Below are 16,919 nucleotides of genomic sequence, written 5' to 3'. Positions count from 1 at the left end.
TTGGGATGCTGGTGGCTTGTTGTTTTGATGTAAACCCAGCTTTGAAGGCTGTAGAGAGTTTATTTAGATGTCAGAGGGTGGTAGGATGGAAAGGTGGAGTTCTTTTCTCGATGCATAAAACAAGATCATATCTTCAGTGGCAAAATGAACATGAGGATTATGAAGAAAGTAAAGAAAAGTGATTGGCTATAATGGACAGTTTATGCTTATGGGTTGTGGTACGCAGAATAATGGTCTCCCAAAGATATCCATGACCTAATGCCTGGAACCTGTGAATATGTTATCTTAAATGGTAAAAGGGACTTGGAAGATGTAATTAAATTAAAGATCTTGAGATGAGGAGATTATTCTGGTAGGCACATTGTAATTACAAGGATCCTTAGGAAGGTAGTAGGGTCAGAGTCTGAGAAGGAGATGTGACGATAAAGCAGAGTCACGGGGGAAGATCTAAAGATTCTACCCTGTTTGATTGAAGATGGAGAAAGGGGCCACAGGCCAAGAATGCAGGTGGTGGCCAGAGGCTGGTGAAAACAAGGAAACTGATTTTCCCCTAGAACCTCCAGAAGAAATGCAGCCCTGGTGACATCTTGATTCTAGCCTAGTGGTACTTCTGACCTACAGAACTGTACAATGGTAAATTTATGTTGTTTTAAGCTGGTGATCTGTGGCAAGTTGTTACAACAGCAATAAGAAACTGACACAGGAGTAGTAGGAGATAGAGAGAGGGTGTTGGATTAGGGCAGTCAGTTGAGAATTTTGAATTTTATCTTAAAGGCAACAAAGAACCACCAAAGATTTTTGACTAAAAACAGATATAATGAAAATGATGTATTAGGAGGGTAGACTGGAAGTTGGGTTCAGATTGAAGACAGAAAGATAAGCTCTACAGTAGTGTGCATGGGTAAGTATGGTGATGAGTCCCCAGGTTACGAACGGACTCTGTGACTTGATAAGAAGTTTCCAAATCTGAAAGAGATTGCTAAAGAAGAGCCTACAGAATATAATGACTGATGGGGAATCAGCAAAGGAAAGCAGTCCAATTTCAGATCCCTCATGTGTTGCGAAATGGGCATAAATATAGCGCACACAAGGGTTCTAAATATTTTAAGTTCCTGGATTCACCAATGTATATTTCACCAACATATATATGAAATTGTAACTTGTTAAACTTCTCTGTTACTTCAAGTTTCACTCTTGTCTTTTTAGAGGATACGCAAACCTCATTTCATCATTTCTACTGTAGAGACTGCTTATTTGGTAGAATGAAAAAGGTACAACTTGGATAGTAAACTACTGTATTCAGATTTTGCACAAAAACAACAAAATACAATCTAAAAAAATTTGAGTTGGAGAAGAATCATAGGTCAAATATTTGTAAAAAGTAGTGGCAGTAGCTGGTAAGTTAAACCACTCACTGGCTATAATGCTGTTCAGCGGTTACCACTGTTTGGATTATTGGACATTTCCTGAGTAGTGGGAAATGTTTGGATGAAAAGCCAGTAGCTCATTATTAACTCTCTTTACATCACCTCCCTTCTGAAAAAAGCTCTGCTTGCTGATAATCAACTTCTAAATGATCTTCATAAAAGTTAACAATGCTTGGCCATCTAAGGCAGGTCTAAACTGGCTGGCTGTACCCTGTTTTTAATGGTAAAAATGCTAAATTAACTAGTATTAATAACCATGCCAGCAGTAAAAACACTGAACAATTGAATATCAATGGTATGTTAAAGCCAGCTGTTAATTAACCCATTAATAAGGTGATTTTCTTTCACACAGAGATTCTATCGATACACTTTCCCCCCACCTTCTTCCATTTTTCACCATTTCAACTTCCCCCCACCCTAATCAATAACTGGTAAAAAAGATCTGACCATGAGTTCATTATTGGGAAAATCTTAGAAAATGCTATATTTCAACCTTTTTCTCAATTGGATGCAACTTTGCATTTCCACTATGTTTTTAAGTCCCCTCCTTAAAAATACACATTTATGTACAAATAAGAATACTATATTTTGCATCTTAAAAGTAGACTGCACTGTGATATTGACAGAGAAAATGTTCACCATTCCTTTCTACGTTTCAAAATATCCCTTCTCTTGGGTGCTGACATAGAAACATCATTTTGGAACAAGTGGCAGTTTCGTCTTGCATCCCTGCCTTTTCTTGTTCTGCATGGGAAAAAAGCCTAAATAGTAGACAGCAAGAAAATTCAATAATGTCCACTCTGGAACAACCCGAGGGTAGGAATTTTGCATTTGTATCAGGCGCCCTGTAAGCATCACCCTCCCATCCCATGCCATAAAAAAGGGTGGAGGGGAGGAAATATTCAGCAAAGTCCTAATATACAATGTGTATTGTAAAAACAACTTTAATTTTAAAAGTGAATTCTACCTTGTAAGGTTTTCAGTGCTGCCTCACTCCTACTCCTAGGGTGGAGGACTTTGGAGAGACACTAAAACTAATTCACATCAAAACCAGAACGCGAAACTCCTGCCTGCCCCGTAGCCTGGCCTGAGTACCTGGAGCGCCCGAAAGGGGATGGGCGCTTTCTCTTCCTATCTGGCCCATGGCTTTGAGGACCTCCCTCCCCGCTCCAAGCCCCAAGCCCGCGAGCAGGAGATGCTCAGAGAAAAGCGAGTCGCTCACCAGTGAGGAGCCAGCAGCAGGCGACAGCGACCCCTGGGCGGGCGCGGAGCCGAGGGGTCATGGCCGGAGCGGCCTCAGCGCCAGGGGACCGCGCTGGTTCGCAGGGCAGGACCGGGCGCGGGAGCTGCGCTCTCTGGCTGGGCCACTTAGCCCGCTGCGGCGGTTCCCAGTCCTCTGCCCCAGTGGCAGCGGCGCCCAGGAGCGGGAGAAGAGTGATTTCCTGTGTTTTCGTCGAATGCCTCTAAATGCGCTCCACGCTTTTCACATCCCAGACGGATTGCCACATCGCCCGCCCCTTCGCGCTCTTGGTCTCTGAAATCTCACTGGCAGCTTCCCAGGCTCTGTCCGAGACATGGACAAATAAAGCCAGCTTCGCGGGTCCGTGTTTAGGCTAAAGTCCACGGGCTGTAGAAGCAAACCTTAAAGGGACATCTGCCTTTCATTGAGAGGGTGATCTCGTTCTCCGGGCCAAATCCCCTAAGGTAGTAGGAAGGCGGGTAAGGGCTAGACCTTCGGGAGGGTGTCGCCAGCCAGTGGCTCCGCCTTCACACCCCTTACTTCTCCTGGCCCGGGCAGGGAGGGCGCTTTGACAGTGCCTGGGCGCCCTTAACGCGAGGCAGCTTTCCCGGGTCCATTGCGCAGAGGGATTAGGCGGTCTGTGAAAATGCGAGGATCTGGAATCCCCCCTTCCATCCCCTGCGGACACTTGAAATTCACCGTGAAGTCGTTTTGCACGAAAGGGGGCGTCCCCACCACCCTGACAGGCTGCACTGAGGGCTTTCTTTCGCTTATGGGGAGGGGGGGTTGCTTCGTTTATGGTAATTCGTGGTTAAAGGGTGGTTGCAGATAAGCTTTTCTTTGAGATAACTAGGATAAGGGGAGAAAAGGAGAAGCAAGACGGAGGAAAAACAGTAAGAGGGAGAGCGAGAAGGGAAGAGAGGAAGAAAAGCAGCCTCCTTGGAAATGGAATGTGTGTGGGCTAATTTGTTTAAGTGAATTAGGATGTTTGTACGCTGGTAATTGAATCTAATAAAGAACTCGGGGCACTACTTTATTTTTTTCTTGCTTGAAACTTTTACGAGTAAAAATGCATTAAGAGTCCAGAAGTGCTTAGGAACTTGCAATGCTTCCCTTTCCTGGTGAGTTGAACAACCTCGCTGAGTCAAAAGCCATATTCACGCTAGCTTCAACCAATGCTGGCTATTTTCGAAATAGCTGTGTCTTAGCGGTTTTGAGAATTTCAAAGAACAGAAAGAATAAGTAGATTTGTGTTTAGAGGAATCTGAGGGAAACAGTTCAATTCAATTCACTTCAACTCAACAACTAATTGAGCATCTCTAGCAGAACTAGGGCTAGTCAGGACAAGAGTGCCACCCAAAGGAGGGTTCGTTGAGCAGAACACAACACAGGTAGCACAGAACAGGTAACACGAGGCACAGGAAGGAAGAAGCCCATAGGGTTCACTGGATACACTGCCAGATAGAGGATCGCAGCAACTAAAAGCTGGAGGAGACAAAAGTTGAAGAAGTTTAAGGAGGGTCAAAAATGGGGTGGGCAGACCCAAGGAGGTTGAAGGCCATCAGATCTCAGTATGTTGACCCATTAGTCAAGAAATTCCTTTTCTATTATGTATCTGAACTGATTCACTATTTAGTAAATACATTAAAAATCCTCGTTCTCCCGTTTTTAGTTTTTATAATGTCATTTCTCAGTTCTGTCTTCAAATTTACACAAATGAGTCTCTAGAAAAATTGTATTATGTTGGGTCACAGTTCAATCCCATTGGACTTTACTTAAGTTCCTTTGTTTGTGTTCAATGCTCTCATACCCTGCCAAGGAATTCATTTCCTGTGTACATTCGTTTCCCTGTTGGTAGTACCAGTTATGTCTTATGCCTCTCAGTATGACTCTCTGTGCTTTGAACAGTAACCAATACATATTGATTAATTCATAGACGTTTAAAAATCATAGTAAGTACTTTCCCAATGATATTTCTCCAAATTGCTTAGTTTTCAAAAACATATGATAGTGTGTCTATATATACACAAACATATGTGTATGTATGTATGTGTACATATATATGTACAGCATATACATACATATGCAAATGCATATATGGCATTTTAGCAAATTGCAATATATTTCATTAGAAAAAACAGAAATTGTAAAATATTGAAATAAAGTAGGGTTAACATATAATATGTTCAAGGTTACAATTACTGGGAAATTTACCTTTCTTCTGGGGGCTAATACATAATTTCAATTTTAATATTTTTATTTCCTCTAAGACTTACAAATTATTGGTGATAACCACCACTAACAGTGATATTGTTACAATTAATTTTCACAAATTACAAATTTTATGTTTACATCTTTACATATTTATGAATCTTTTATATGTCTAGTCAATACAAATGTAGAGACTGAGAGATAACTATCGTTGGAGAATTAATTTTAGAATCAGTGCTTATTTTCTGAACTTCAATAAACCCAAATACAAATAAATGTCAAGCCAGTTATTTTCTTAATCAATTTTATTCTGACTGACAGAAAGACATGTCATTGAGTAAAGATTTAGAGAAGACAGAAACTTGCCCAGAGTCACAAACTAGTTATTGATATGAGACACTTGATGACCAATGTTTCAGCTCTAGACTTTATACTACGTACTTTTCTATTTTAAATGAGACTTTATTTGATCAGATCTCTTTAAGGGTTTGGAAGCATGAGTAGGAGCATGAACCTTATTGTGAACTGCACATGCTTCTTATGAGAATCTAATGCCTGATGATCTGTCACTGTCTCCCATCATCCCCAGATGAAAACATCTAGTTGCAGGAAAACAGGCTCAGGGCTCCCACTGATTCTACATTATGGTGAGTTGTATAATTATTTCATTATGTATTATAACATAATTATAATGGGAATAAAGTGCACAATGAATGTAACATGTTTGAATAATCTTGAAACTGTTCCCCCTACCCCTGGTCTGTGGAAAAAATGCCTTCCATGAAACCGGTCTCTCTGCCAAAATGGTTGGGGATGGCTGCACTGAAAGATTAGAGACTGAACTGATTAAGAATTTGGAAAGTGGATGTCTATGAAATGAGGCAAGAGTAATTGAGATTATTAACCAATAATCTCAAAAAGAAAAACATATACTTAAAACCAAAGTATTCTTCTTGGAGTTAATCTAATATACTGAGTAAAGTAACTAGAGTAAGTAAGGTTCTGGAGTTACACTGCTTGGACTCAAGTCCTGGAACCATAATATAGTAACTGTGTGATTTGAGAAACGTCATCAAGTTTATCTAAGCCTCAGTTTTCTCAAATGTAAAGTGGGAATGAAAATACTGTACTACTTCTGGTCTGAGAATTGCTGTGGGGATTAAATGAACCGAAACTCTGAGCATTTAGCACAATGCCTGGATTAAAGTAAGTGCTCGGTTAGTATGAATCATTCTTCTCTGTAAATAGAAGAATTGGTATTAAACAGACCATGGAAACAGGGCAGGCTCTGCGTGTGGTAGACCCTGTAGGAAGTGGTGAAATGTGATGGCCATCAGAAGAGGAACTTTAATGTCTGCCTAAAAATATCTCCATCAACTCCTATTATTATTTCTGGAATCCTTGCTTTAAAAATATTTACCTTGGATTAGGGAATTATCTTGAAGATAGTTCTATAAAATGGGTATGCATGAAGACATCAGAACCCATTATAACGTTCACATGAATTTGCTTTTCAAATTGGCTGGCCATCAGAGGTTTTTTTTTTTTTTTTTTAATTTTTTTACAAGAGAAGAACATTCCACTAAGAGGTTGGGGGAATAGAAGAGGGTCTAGAATTCCATGTCTAATGTATGCCAGGGTTCTCTAGCAGTAAGATTATAGGTTCTCAAAGCTACAGGATAAATAAGGTACTCCCACCTGGGTAGTGGGGGTGGTGCTGATTTTGTTGTTTGCTAAAATAACAGATTTTTATAAGAAATATTTTTAAATCATGTTTTCTTTTTAAAAGTCAAATATGAGATTTTAAATACATTTTAAGGTAGCATCAAAGTGTGGTTTTACCCCAACCCCATCACCTCCACTCTCAGGTGTTAGGGGTAGGTGGAAGTGTACAGAACTGCTTCCGTTTTTACAAAGATTTTATGAAGATTTGGATTTTTAAGTTTTACTATGTGAGCACTTAGGGGAATATACCCCAAAACACTGGGGCTAACTCACAAAGCTAACTCATATGGAAAACTTAGTCTAGTTCAATAATTTTTAATTTTCTGGCATATATTGGGCTCCAGGGCAAAAATGGATAGAACAGTTGTTATTCCACTGCAAACCTGCTGTTCATTAATTTCTTTCACTTGTAACTAGGAACAGAAAATAAGTAGTTTTGTCCTCAATTGTAACATTGGCATATTTCATTTTAAGCCTATTAAATTAAGCAGTCTAGTGAAATTATCCTAATAGTTTTTGTTGATATACCTTGAGAACCTATGATTGCTTCCTCTCTGACCAAAATAAAGTCACAGCAATATGGAACTTAAACTTCACCATGAGCCAACCATTTGTTTTTTGTTATTACGTAATATTCCTGTGTGTTTTTTCACTTAAAATATAAAATAGGTGTTTCTCCCTCCCTATTTCCTGAACAAGCCTGTGCCAGAAACCTTGTCCAAAGACATTTGGGCAACTGGTACTTAAGAAAAAAAAAAAACTTGACTTCAGAATCCTGGTGAGGAACAGTTCTCAATAGTATAGGAAACTTCCTTGGACTTACTGGCAGACTTCAACATGAGTGACACACCAGGGCTGCAGCAGGGGAGGGTGGGCCAGGGTGGTGCCCTGCCAGGAAAATTCAATTCGTGGCATTCTATGACTCAGAATAACAACCACTGATGAGCAGTAACATTTTAGCTGCATTGTTGGGTCCCTTAATTTGAAATATGACTTAATTGTATTTAAGCTGTTATGCAATTCTAGGATCATTTGAACAGGTTGATTTAATTATTTTCTTTTAACCAATTTGTAAAAAGTTAAATAAAGTAAGTGGGCTCTAAAATCCCAGAATTACAACAAAAAATGATTAATTCGTATTTCAAACCAAGAAGACTGGCATTTCTTGTGGTAGGACTGGGTCACTAAACACATGTGTGGGGAAATACCATTTGTCTTTAATACAAAATAAATGCATCAAGGGAAGGAGTCTATTATTTGGCTCTGAGATAATAACACTTACATAGCTTATATTACAATAATGTGCCCATTTTTTATCTTCTCTCCTAGATCATAATCTATACAATGATAGTCAATTACTAATGTTTGTTCTCTGCAGCATCTGTGCTCATGTAATGCACTGAAACACTTACAAAGTTACTTCTATGCAGGAGGAAGTCTCTTAGATCCTAGGGAATCAGAGATGTTGAAGTGCTAGACCCTAACCTCAGGAATATTCACAGGCTACGTAGAGACAACATACATAGAATGATCTAATTGCATCTGATCCCTATGATAGAGAATAAATAAAGTCAAGGCTTTCAAATAGATGATGGCACTGAAATTTAACCTTGCAGGGAGTGGGCAGGGGATTTTATAGGTAGAGAAAAAGGTAATGGGCATTCTATGCAGAGGTAACATGAAAATAGATGAAGCAACTGGAATAGAAGTTAAGAAAAGTGAGTGAAGCTGAGGCCAGATTGGAAAGGATCTTAGGAAGATACCAGGGAATTTGGGCTTCTTATAAGCACAGAATATTTTCACAGTTCTTATTGACATATACAAACAAGTTTTTTATTCTGTTTTTGTTTTTCTCTCTTATTTGTTTTCTGAAGTGGCTTGATTTTTATCTTATTTTTGTAGTGGAGGGGATGAAATATATCATATGCAAGAAGTATACTGTGAAACTTTTATACAATGAAATTTAATGTAATGCCTTCTGTAAGTAAATGTATTATTATTTATTGTAAATAAATAAAATTATATGCATTACCAGAATAAAGCTGTAAAAGTGGACATTTGTCTCTGATGAGAAAGCATAGGCTAGAAGAATAATCCTTGGTGATTCTTTTAAAATTGGAAGAAGATAAAAATGAAGCAACTTGTAATGGTACCCAAAAAAGCTTTAAACACTTTAATTGAACAGCATATAATAGGTATTTAAACATTAGTAAATGTATGCCACCAATATTGGCCATTTTAAGTTTTTTAGGGGAAGGCAAAGTAAATTACTAGGATGGAGGGGCCATTAAATCATTATCATCCAGGTCTTTGTTTTGAGGGGCGGGGACTGCTTTTAAAGACCCTGCATGGTTGGAGGAAAGCTCGGGACTCTTCATGAAAAATACCCATGACTAGTTGATTGCTCCCCAGAAAAGGAAAGTGTAGTTAGCCAAGGGGATAGGGGCAGATTGGGAGTTAAAAACCACTGAAGACACCAGGGTAAAGCAAGAATGAAGAGTCAAATGCAAGTTGAAGATGAAGCACTGTAGAGCAAAATTTGGACCGGAAGTTTTGGAAAGTTCAAAATTAAGGCTGTAAATATTAGGATCTGCTCAGGTCTTTGTTTTTGTTTTGTTTTTTCCTCCAATGTGGGCCCAGATATGCCACAGAGCAACAAGGGCAAGAGTTTTAAGACTCTACCGTGAAATTAGGGCTAAATATATTTGAGCTATAAAAAGTAATAGGATAGGTAATTGTAATATTAGCAAGGCTAATAGTAAAAGGAGAATATTAATTAAACAATTACATGATTATACAGAAGGGAAATATCTCAAGGTCAGAAAAAGAAAGAGGTATAAAAAAGGGAACTTTTTAAGACTACATTTTTCTCTCAAGCTCCTAATATTAAGAGATAATTTAGTATTCCCCCTCCTCTTTTTTTTTCTGGAATTGATTAAAAACAAAATTAATTCCTGCTGAGAAGAAAAGAAAAATGGAGGATTACATGGCCAAAGAGTGAGTTTTCTTTTCTCCAGGAGCTACAGAATGTTACTGAACACTTTGGGATGAAAAAGAGTCTCATAAGGGATATGAGAATGAAGAGAAATTGATGGATCCTGTAATGGGGGATCTGGACCGACAGTGACTGCAGAGAAGGGTGGAAAGAGCATCCAAACATGGCCCAAACCATACTTAAGGCGGCAGCATCATTTGGTAGCACCTGGTAGCTGTTCAGGTGCCCATTCAGTGCCTTCTTGCTACTCAAGGGCCTATCAGTTGCTATTCGAAAAAGCAAAATATATCATTTATTTTAAGACCCAGTAAACTAAAGTCCACTATCAGCCATGGCCAGCTGTTGTGTTGACCTGGCTATTGCTTGAGTCAATCCAAATCTGACCATCCCTGAAGATAACATAACTCTCAACAGTGTACAGCACTTAAAACACCTTAAGAGTGGGCCCTAGACACCTGGCAAAGTGATGGTGATGAAGAGAGGAAAGTAACTGCTCCCTCCCAACCTACCTATGTTTGAAGGAAACTGACTGGAGCCAGACTCAGTCTTCATTTGACTTGGGACAGAATGAAAGCATCTGTTATACATTTATAAAAAATACATTGGATTGGCCAGGCGTGGTGGCCCATGCCTATAATCCCAGCACTTTGGGAGGCCGAGGCAGGTGGATGCTGAGGCAGGTGGATCGCGAGGCCAGGAGATCGAGACCATCCTGACTAACACGGTGAAACCCTGTCTGTATTAGAAATACAAAAAATTAGCCAGGCATGGTGGCAGGCGCCTGTAGTCCCAGCTACTCGGGAGGTTGAGGCAGGAGAATGGTGTGAACCCGAGAGGCGGGGCTTGCAGTGAGCCTAGATGGCGCCACTGCACTCCAGCCTGGGTGACAGAGCAAGACTCCGCCTCAAAAAAAAAAAAAAGGACTTAATTAGTCTAGGAATGATTATTAGTGCTTAGCAAAGTTGGGCATTAAAAATGCTTAGAAAAAAGGCCTGGAAAGTTACGAACAATGTGTACCTGGCATTTGACTACATCATAACTGGATATTTATATTAATGTTTTACAAGATCATATAATTTATTTTTACTATGACCCAAACCTCTCGTAAAAAACAAACCCTGGTCCAGGTGTGGTGTCTCACCCTGTAATCCAAGCACTTTGGGAGGTTGAGGCTGGAGGATCGTTTGAACCAGGAATTTGATACCAGCCTAGGCAACATAGAGAGACCTCATCTCTACAAAAATTTTTTTAAAATACTAGCCAGATGTGGTGACATGCACCTGTAGTCTTAGCTACTCAGGAGGCTGAGACCAGAGGATTGCTTGAACCCAGGGGTTAGAAGTTACAGTAAGGTATGATCACACCACTGCCCTCTAGCCTGGGTGATAGGGCGAGTCCCCATCACTAAAAAACAACAACAAAAAAGCAAAACAAAAAACTCAAATAGTATAAAATGTTTAAATATAAATTCAGTCTAACTAGAGTAGCAATATTTAGATTTTCCTTATTATATCCATGATACTTAGTTTTGAGATTGTTTTGTAGTTTATATCACCAGGAGTTAGGGGAAATGAATTAGAATTTTCTACTTTGTGTTAATCAAAGTCAAGTCTTATGAATAAAAATGATACTTTAATTTCATGAAAACATTTTAATGAAAAACTTGTCTTGTATGGACTATAATAGGCATATTTGCACGATATTAAAACAAACAAGAGGGTAGAAATATTTCTGGAATTGTGGAGGAATAACCTCCAAAATTTTTTTCCTCCATAAAAGCAATGAGAATATTGGCAAAAATGGTCAAAATCAACTTTTTCAGAACTCTGTAATTAACCAAAGACTTGCAGAAATTAACAAAGAAATCCAGCAAAACAGCCAAATCTTGAAAAACAGAAAACTCTGTGACATTTTAATTTGTTGTATTTCCCTTTTCCCTCACTTCCTAGCTCTGTGGTAGCTCTGAAGGTGAATAGCCTTGGAACCATAAAAATCAGCAGTCTAGCAGCCACTAGAGGTGATAGAACAGTAGTCTGTCTAGCAGCCATTGGAGGTGACAAAGCAGCCACTTTTGGAGCTCCTGTAAAACCCTATCCTGAGAAAACTATTGCTATTTGACCTGTATTGCAGGCAATTTCTTGAAAAGCTCCATTCTCAAGAGTTGTCTTTATTTGGACTGTCTTAGAGCTAGCTCTATAAATGCAGCTATATTTCAAGTCAAAAAAAAAAAAAAATCCGTAGCAACTGTTTAACCCCACAGCAATCTGAGGCAGCAATACCAGTCAAGGTATTGGTGACCAAGTAATCCGAAAGATGTCCATAGGGAACTTTAGAAAGGTTCTACATGTTCCAGAAATCTAGAAAGACATGTACATGTGTGGGTCTGTGCATCTGGCCTGGAAAGACCTGAGATCCCAGTCTCTCACCTCTGGCTGAACTTAAGGCTTTGTGCCATCAGGAAGTGACAGCTAAAGTAGAGTTGTGAAATGCCCACTGGCACACTGAAGATGTACTTGCAACACAGAGAGAGAGCCCTTCAGCAAAGGCTAGGAGACTGATTGTTTCTTTAAGATATTAAAGAAAATCTCTATTTAATTATTAATTAACCATTAAGCTAAGGAAAGATTTCAGTAGCCACAAAAAGGCTTTATAGAATTAGTCCAGGAAAGTCACTAAATAAACACAAATCATCATTATCATCATCATCAGCAGAAGCAGCAACAACAACAGCAACAGCAGACAACAATAAAAATAAACTCCAGGGTGAAGAATCTGAATTAGATTTTCCATATTATAATATTTTAAATTTCCAGTTCAAACAAAAAAATACTACAAAGAAATAGGAAAGTATAACCTAAACACAGTGGGGGGAAAACAGCAATAGAAACCATTTGTTAGAAATCCCAAGTGTTGGATTTGTTAGAAAAAACTTTGTGAGCCACCGCACCCGGCCCACAATTTTCTAATATGTTAATGCTATGTGACAAAATGCCCTGATTCCTACTGCCAAAGGTTCAACTTTATGTATATGCCCCAAAACCCATGCATTTTTGCTCTTTTTTGCTTTTTTAATGGTTGTTGAAGTAAAACAGCCCATCCTCTTCAAGTCCACCTATGTTGTTCCTTAGGCATTCTATCTTTGCTCAAATTGTTGAAGGATGGTGGTTTGTTTCATGGTTTTTTTATTTGAGACTAATGAAGATTCTAACATGATAAAGGCAATTATTATTGTGTAGCCATGGTTTTCTGAAAAAGGTATTTTAGAAATTGTATTTCATATCTTAAAAAAAATTTGTTTCTAAATTTCAAAGCTAAAAAAACCCCCAATCAAGTCAGCAAATTAAAAGTCAGTTTGGTTGTGTCCTAACATTTAAAACACACACATGACTGTTAGTGTATACACACACACACACACACACACACACACACACACATACCCCTCAGCACATAATCCCCACAATATGGCAACGGTCTATGCAGAAACACAAGATGAGGTTATTTTAAAATGCTCACCTATTTAGAATGAGTCTTTGCAATATTTCTCTCTTTTTCTTCCTTTAGTGACTTTATATTACTGGTTCATAGTCTTCTAAGTAATATTATCTTTCACCATTGTTTGAAAAGATTTAGTCTCTTTCCAAATTTAAGAAGTTACCAAGTTCATGAGAAGTTATGAAGTTCATAAAGTCTCACAGAAAAAATAAGTGTTATCTGCATGATGTTTTATAACTAATTTAGAATTTGTTCCATTTATAGTTATATCTGAATTCAGCATTCCAATTAGGAAGGCTAGGTAGATAGCCTAGTTTTAAGAAACTCAGAGCAACGTGATAAATAGAATTGCTATGACTGAAACCCAAATCTGGAAATTTTTTGTATATATATTTTTTAAATTCTGTGTACCCACAATCTAGGAACATTTTAAAGATCATTTTTTAGATAATTTACACTATGCTGATATTTTAATTCTTGTCTGTTTGTAGTAAATATACACAAAATATCAAAATAAATCTGTAGGACACATCTGTTTCCTGTTCATTGTGCACATCATGTTATAAGCTTTTGGAATGAAAATCGACATTTGAAAACCTCAAGAAATGACAATAGCAGCAGTGATGATGTTTTTCAGCTCTCACTGCTAATGTGGGAACTGATTATTTATTTCAAAACTTTTATAAAATAAAGCAAACCTTGAATATATTCAGCTAGGAAATAAACCTTGAAATTATATGGTTACCAATAATAGTAAATTAGAGTTTCAACAAATAACTCAGTGATTTTCTTAAAAATGCTAAACATTTCTTAAATACTTGCCCAGATTTTTTTTGTTAATTTTAAGATGCTGTCAAAAGTTTACACCCATGTGTGTGCAACATATATACATATATTATTCTTTCTTTTAGGTAACGCAGTTGGTTAAAGGACCAGAACGCATTCCTAAATAGATGTACATTTTAAAATAATCTTATGTTATGAGCAGGTTGCCAACTTTTGATTTGGTATAGTTTGTTGAAGTTTGCCTTTTGATCTTCACTAGCTAAATTAAGAAAGCTTAAATTAAGAAATTAGGAAATCTAAATTACTTTAGATTTTTTAACACCTTAAAAGATCTACTTTAAGGACTTGAAAATTAGAATTCTTTAGATGAGAAAACATGCCTAACATTCCTTATTTGAAATGGAATCTATTAATATTTAAACACATATCAGACATCAAGGACTAAAAAATTATGCTAAGGCAAAGATGAAATATCTCTGTTTCCTTTCCTCTCTCTTCCTTCCCTTTCTCACTTCCTTCAAGGGAAAGTTTCTGCAGCCTTTGGCTCTTTTTTGTAGAAATCAAAGGTCCCTCGCTAGGAGTGAAGTCTCTCTGGTCACACACATAAACATATGCATGTAAATATATATGTATGCATGCATTTATAGATGTATTTACCTCTCACTCTGTCAGCCATGTCCCAGCAGGTATTAAAAGTTATAGCAGCAGTTTGGGTAACATGAAATAAAGGAGATGTTTACTGAGGTGTAGACAAATAAGAGGAAACCAGCAAACCATCTTGAGTCACCAACTCTTTGCACCCCCAGACCTCAAAGTGCAAAGGAAGGAGCTAGCATTACCAGTGAGAATTAAGAGTCTTGAAAGGGAGTGAGTGTCCAATAGAAGCTGTCCTGGTGGAAGGGGCCAGCCAGTGGTTTGAGATGGGGGAGGGTAAAGTTGTGTATAGGGTTAGAGGGAGCTAGGGAGGGCATAAGAAATGTTTGACATCTTTCTTTTTCTGCCTTTCAATATCCTGCCAGTGGCTCCCACTGGCCTAAGCTTCCAGGGGGCAAGGGGATCCCATCCATATGGATCAGTCCTCCTGCAACAAAAAGCTGGGTGGAAAAGGGTCCAGAATGGATCTAGGAGGCAGTGGCAGCAAATGGAAAATAACCAACCCCCGTCTCCAGTGCTTCATTTTCTGTTTGGCTGCCTACTGGCCAGGCAAACTAACCTCTCACAGCTCTGCCTGTGTGCTTACGTAAGTGACCATTCCTTTATCTGGGGCTACAACTCATATTATGGGTACTGGTGCTTGGGAGTGTTTTCTAACACTTCCCTCTAAAGTTAGGCTCCCCATTTCCCAGAGTTAATTGACCAGGATGAGTCAAAGTCAGGACAGTAATCATCTTGAAGGAGAGATCCTGGGGGTTCTTATTACAGAACTAGATATCAATTCACTTTCATGGAGACCAGTTATTCTCCCAGAATGACTCTTAACTCAGGTGGGCCACAGTCATCTCCAGTAACTTCGATTAGATAAGGACTTTGGTTATCATATTGGTTTATACCTCGCACCTAGTAGAAACTCCCCAGAGGTGCTAAGGTACTCTGTGCTCAAAACGTCAGTGTATGTATTCCAGTGAGACAAGAATTCACCAGGCTAGAAAGGCCCTTGTCCAAAACTCCAAAATATTATGTTTCTATAAAATGAAAAACTTTTTATATCAAACTCATTATTCGATCTTGGTTAACACTAGAGGTTCAGAGCATATACACTCTTCAATATATATATATGAAATAAACTTTTCTGTATTACTTTTGTGTATTGCTCTGTTTCTCATTTTAAGAAAGAAACTGTTTTTCTTCAAGATGCTGGAATAGTCCTTAAAAGTATGTTCTGTTTGGTTTCATGTAAACATGGGCTAACATGAAGATAATTTAATATTACTAAACATTGTTAAAGAATCTGATTTTGCCCATGCTTTGAAGGTTATTAGACTCACCTCTCTAAGAGATCAGGGAAAAACTGTAGCTAACGCATGGAAATTAGCTGCTACTTTCCACTGAATGACACCATTGATCCAATGTACTGCTGTTAAACAGAATTAAATTCTTCCAAAATATGGAGAAAATTTTGACCAAAAAATTTGTGATTGCTATTACTACAGTATGTCCTTCTGTAGTTTTTCTCTTAGTCAAAAATATAGTGATTTTTGTTTTTGTTTGTTTTTGTTTTTAAGATGGAGTCTCGCTCTGTCGCCCAGGCTGGAGTGCAGTAACATGGTCTCGGCTCACTGCAAACTCTGCCTCCTGATTTCAAGCAATTCTCTTGCCTCAGTCTCCAGAGTAGCTGGGACTATAGGATCCCACCACCATGTCTGGCTAATTTTTGAATTTTTAGTAGAGATGGGGTTTCGCCATGTTGGCCAGGCTGGATGATAAAATTAAAGAAGAAAATAATTCAATAAGAGAATGCTTAAAACATTCAAAACTTACAAAATAGAGGAAATAAGGACATAAGAATGTTCTGCTGTAGAATGAGTGAATGAGCAGCCCTTGAGATTTTACTGCTTGATGGCTCAGAGTACTCAAAATTATCTTATTTGTTAAAATGTATATAGAGAAAGATCACGAAATATCAGCTGAAATCTTGTCTTTAAATTCAGATTTTAACTGGATTGTTCACCAATCCAGTGATAAACAATGAGGTCTTCTTTTAATTGTTGTGGTAGAGACAGGGGTGGGGGCATGGAGACGAAGGGCAGGAAACGTTAAGGAAGGGCTGGTTGCCTAGCCAGACAAGTCAGAGGAGGTAGCTGGAGATCAGCGCAACCTAAAGGCATCGCAACCTAAAGGCATCACAACCTGCTGTGAGGGCACAAAGGAAGGGACAATGAATATTTTTTTCTGAGTAGCTGAACAAGAGGATCATGAAATGTTCCCATGCAGGAACAGGACTCTGAAACCCAGAATTTTGTTTCAGTTGTGAGAACTCTGGGGTCAAGGGGAACACAAATAAATCAGTGCTTATATGTCACTTGAGAGAGGCTGATAAAAAGCT

At 38.4% G+C, this 16,919-nt stretch overlaps 1 protein-coding gene across 1 annotated transcript in view; it reads right to left on the bottom strand.

Annotated features, from left to right (window-relative positions):
* Positions 1 to 2,778, bottom strand: part of ITGA1 (integrin subunit alpha 1) — a 170,391-nt gene extending 167,613 nt beyond the window's left edge. Inside the window, exon 1 of the mRNA XM_054487298.2 lies at positions 2,650 to 2,778. Coding sequence (XP_054343273.1) covers positions 2,650 to 2,710 — 61 coding nt within the window. The 5' untranslated portion in view covers positions 2,711 to 2,778. The remainder of the gene's footprint in view (positions 1 to 2,649) is intronic.
* Positions 2,779 to 16,919: the final 14,141 nt, after the last annotated feature.

This window comes from Pongo pygmaeus, chromosome 4 (genome assembly GCF_028885625.2).
Source record: "Pongo pygmaeus isolate AG05252 chromosome 4, NHGRI_mPonPyg2-v2.0_pri, whole genome shotgun sequence".
Lineage (NCBI taxonomy): Eukaryota > Metazoa > Chordata > Mammalia > Primates > Hominidae > Pongo > Pongo pygmaeus.
This window is presented reverse-complemented; position numbering and strand designations above follow the sequence as displayed.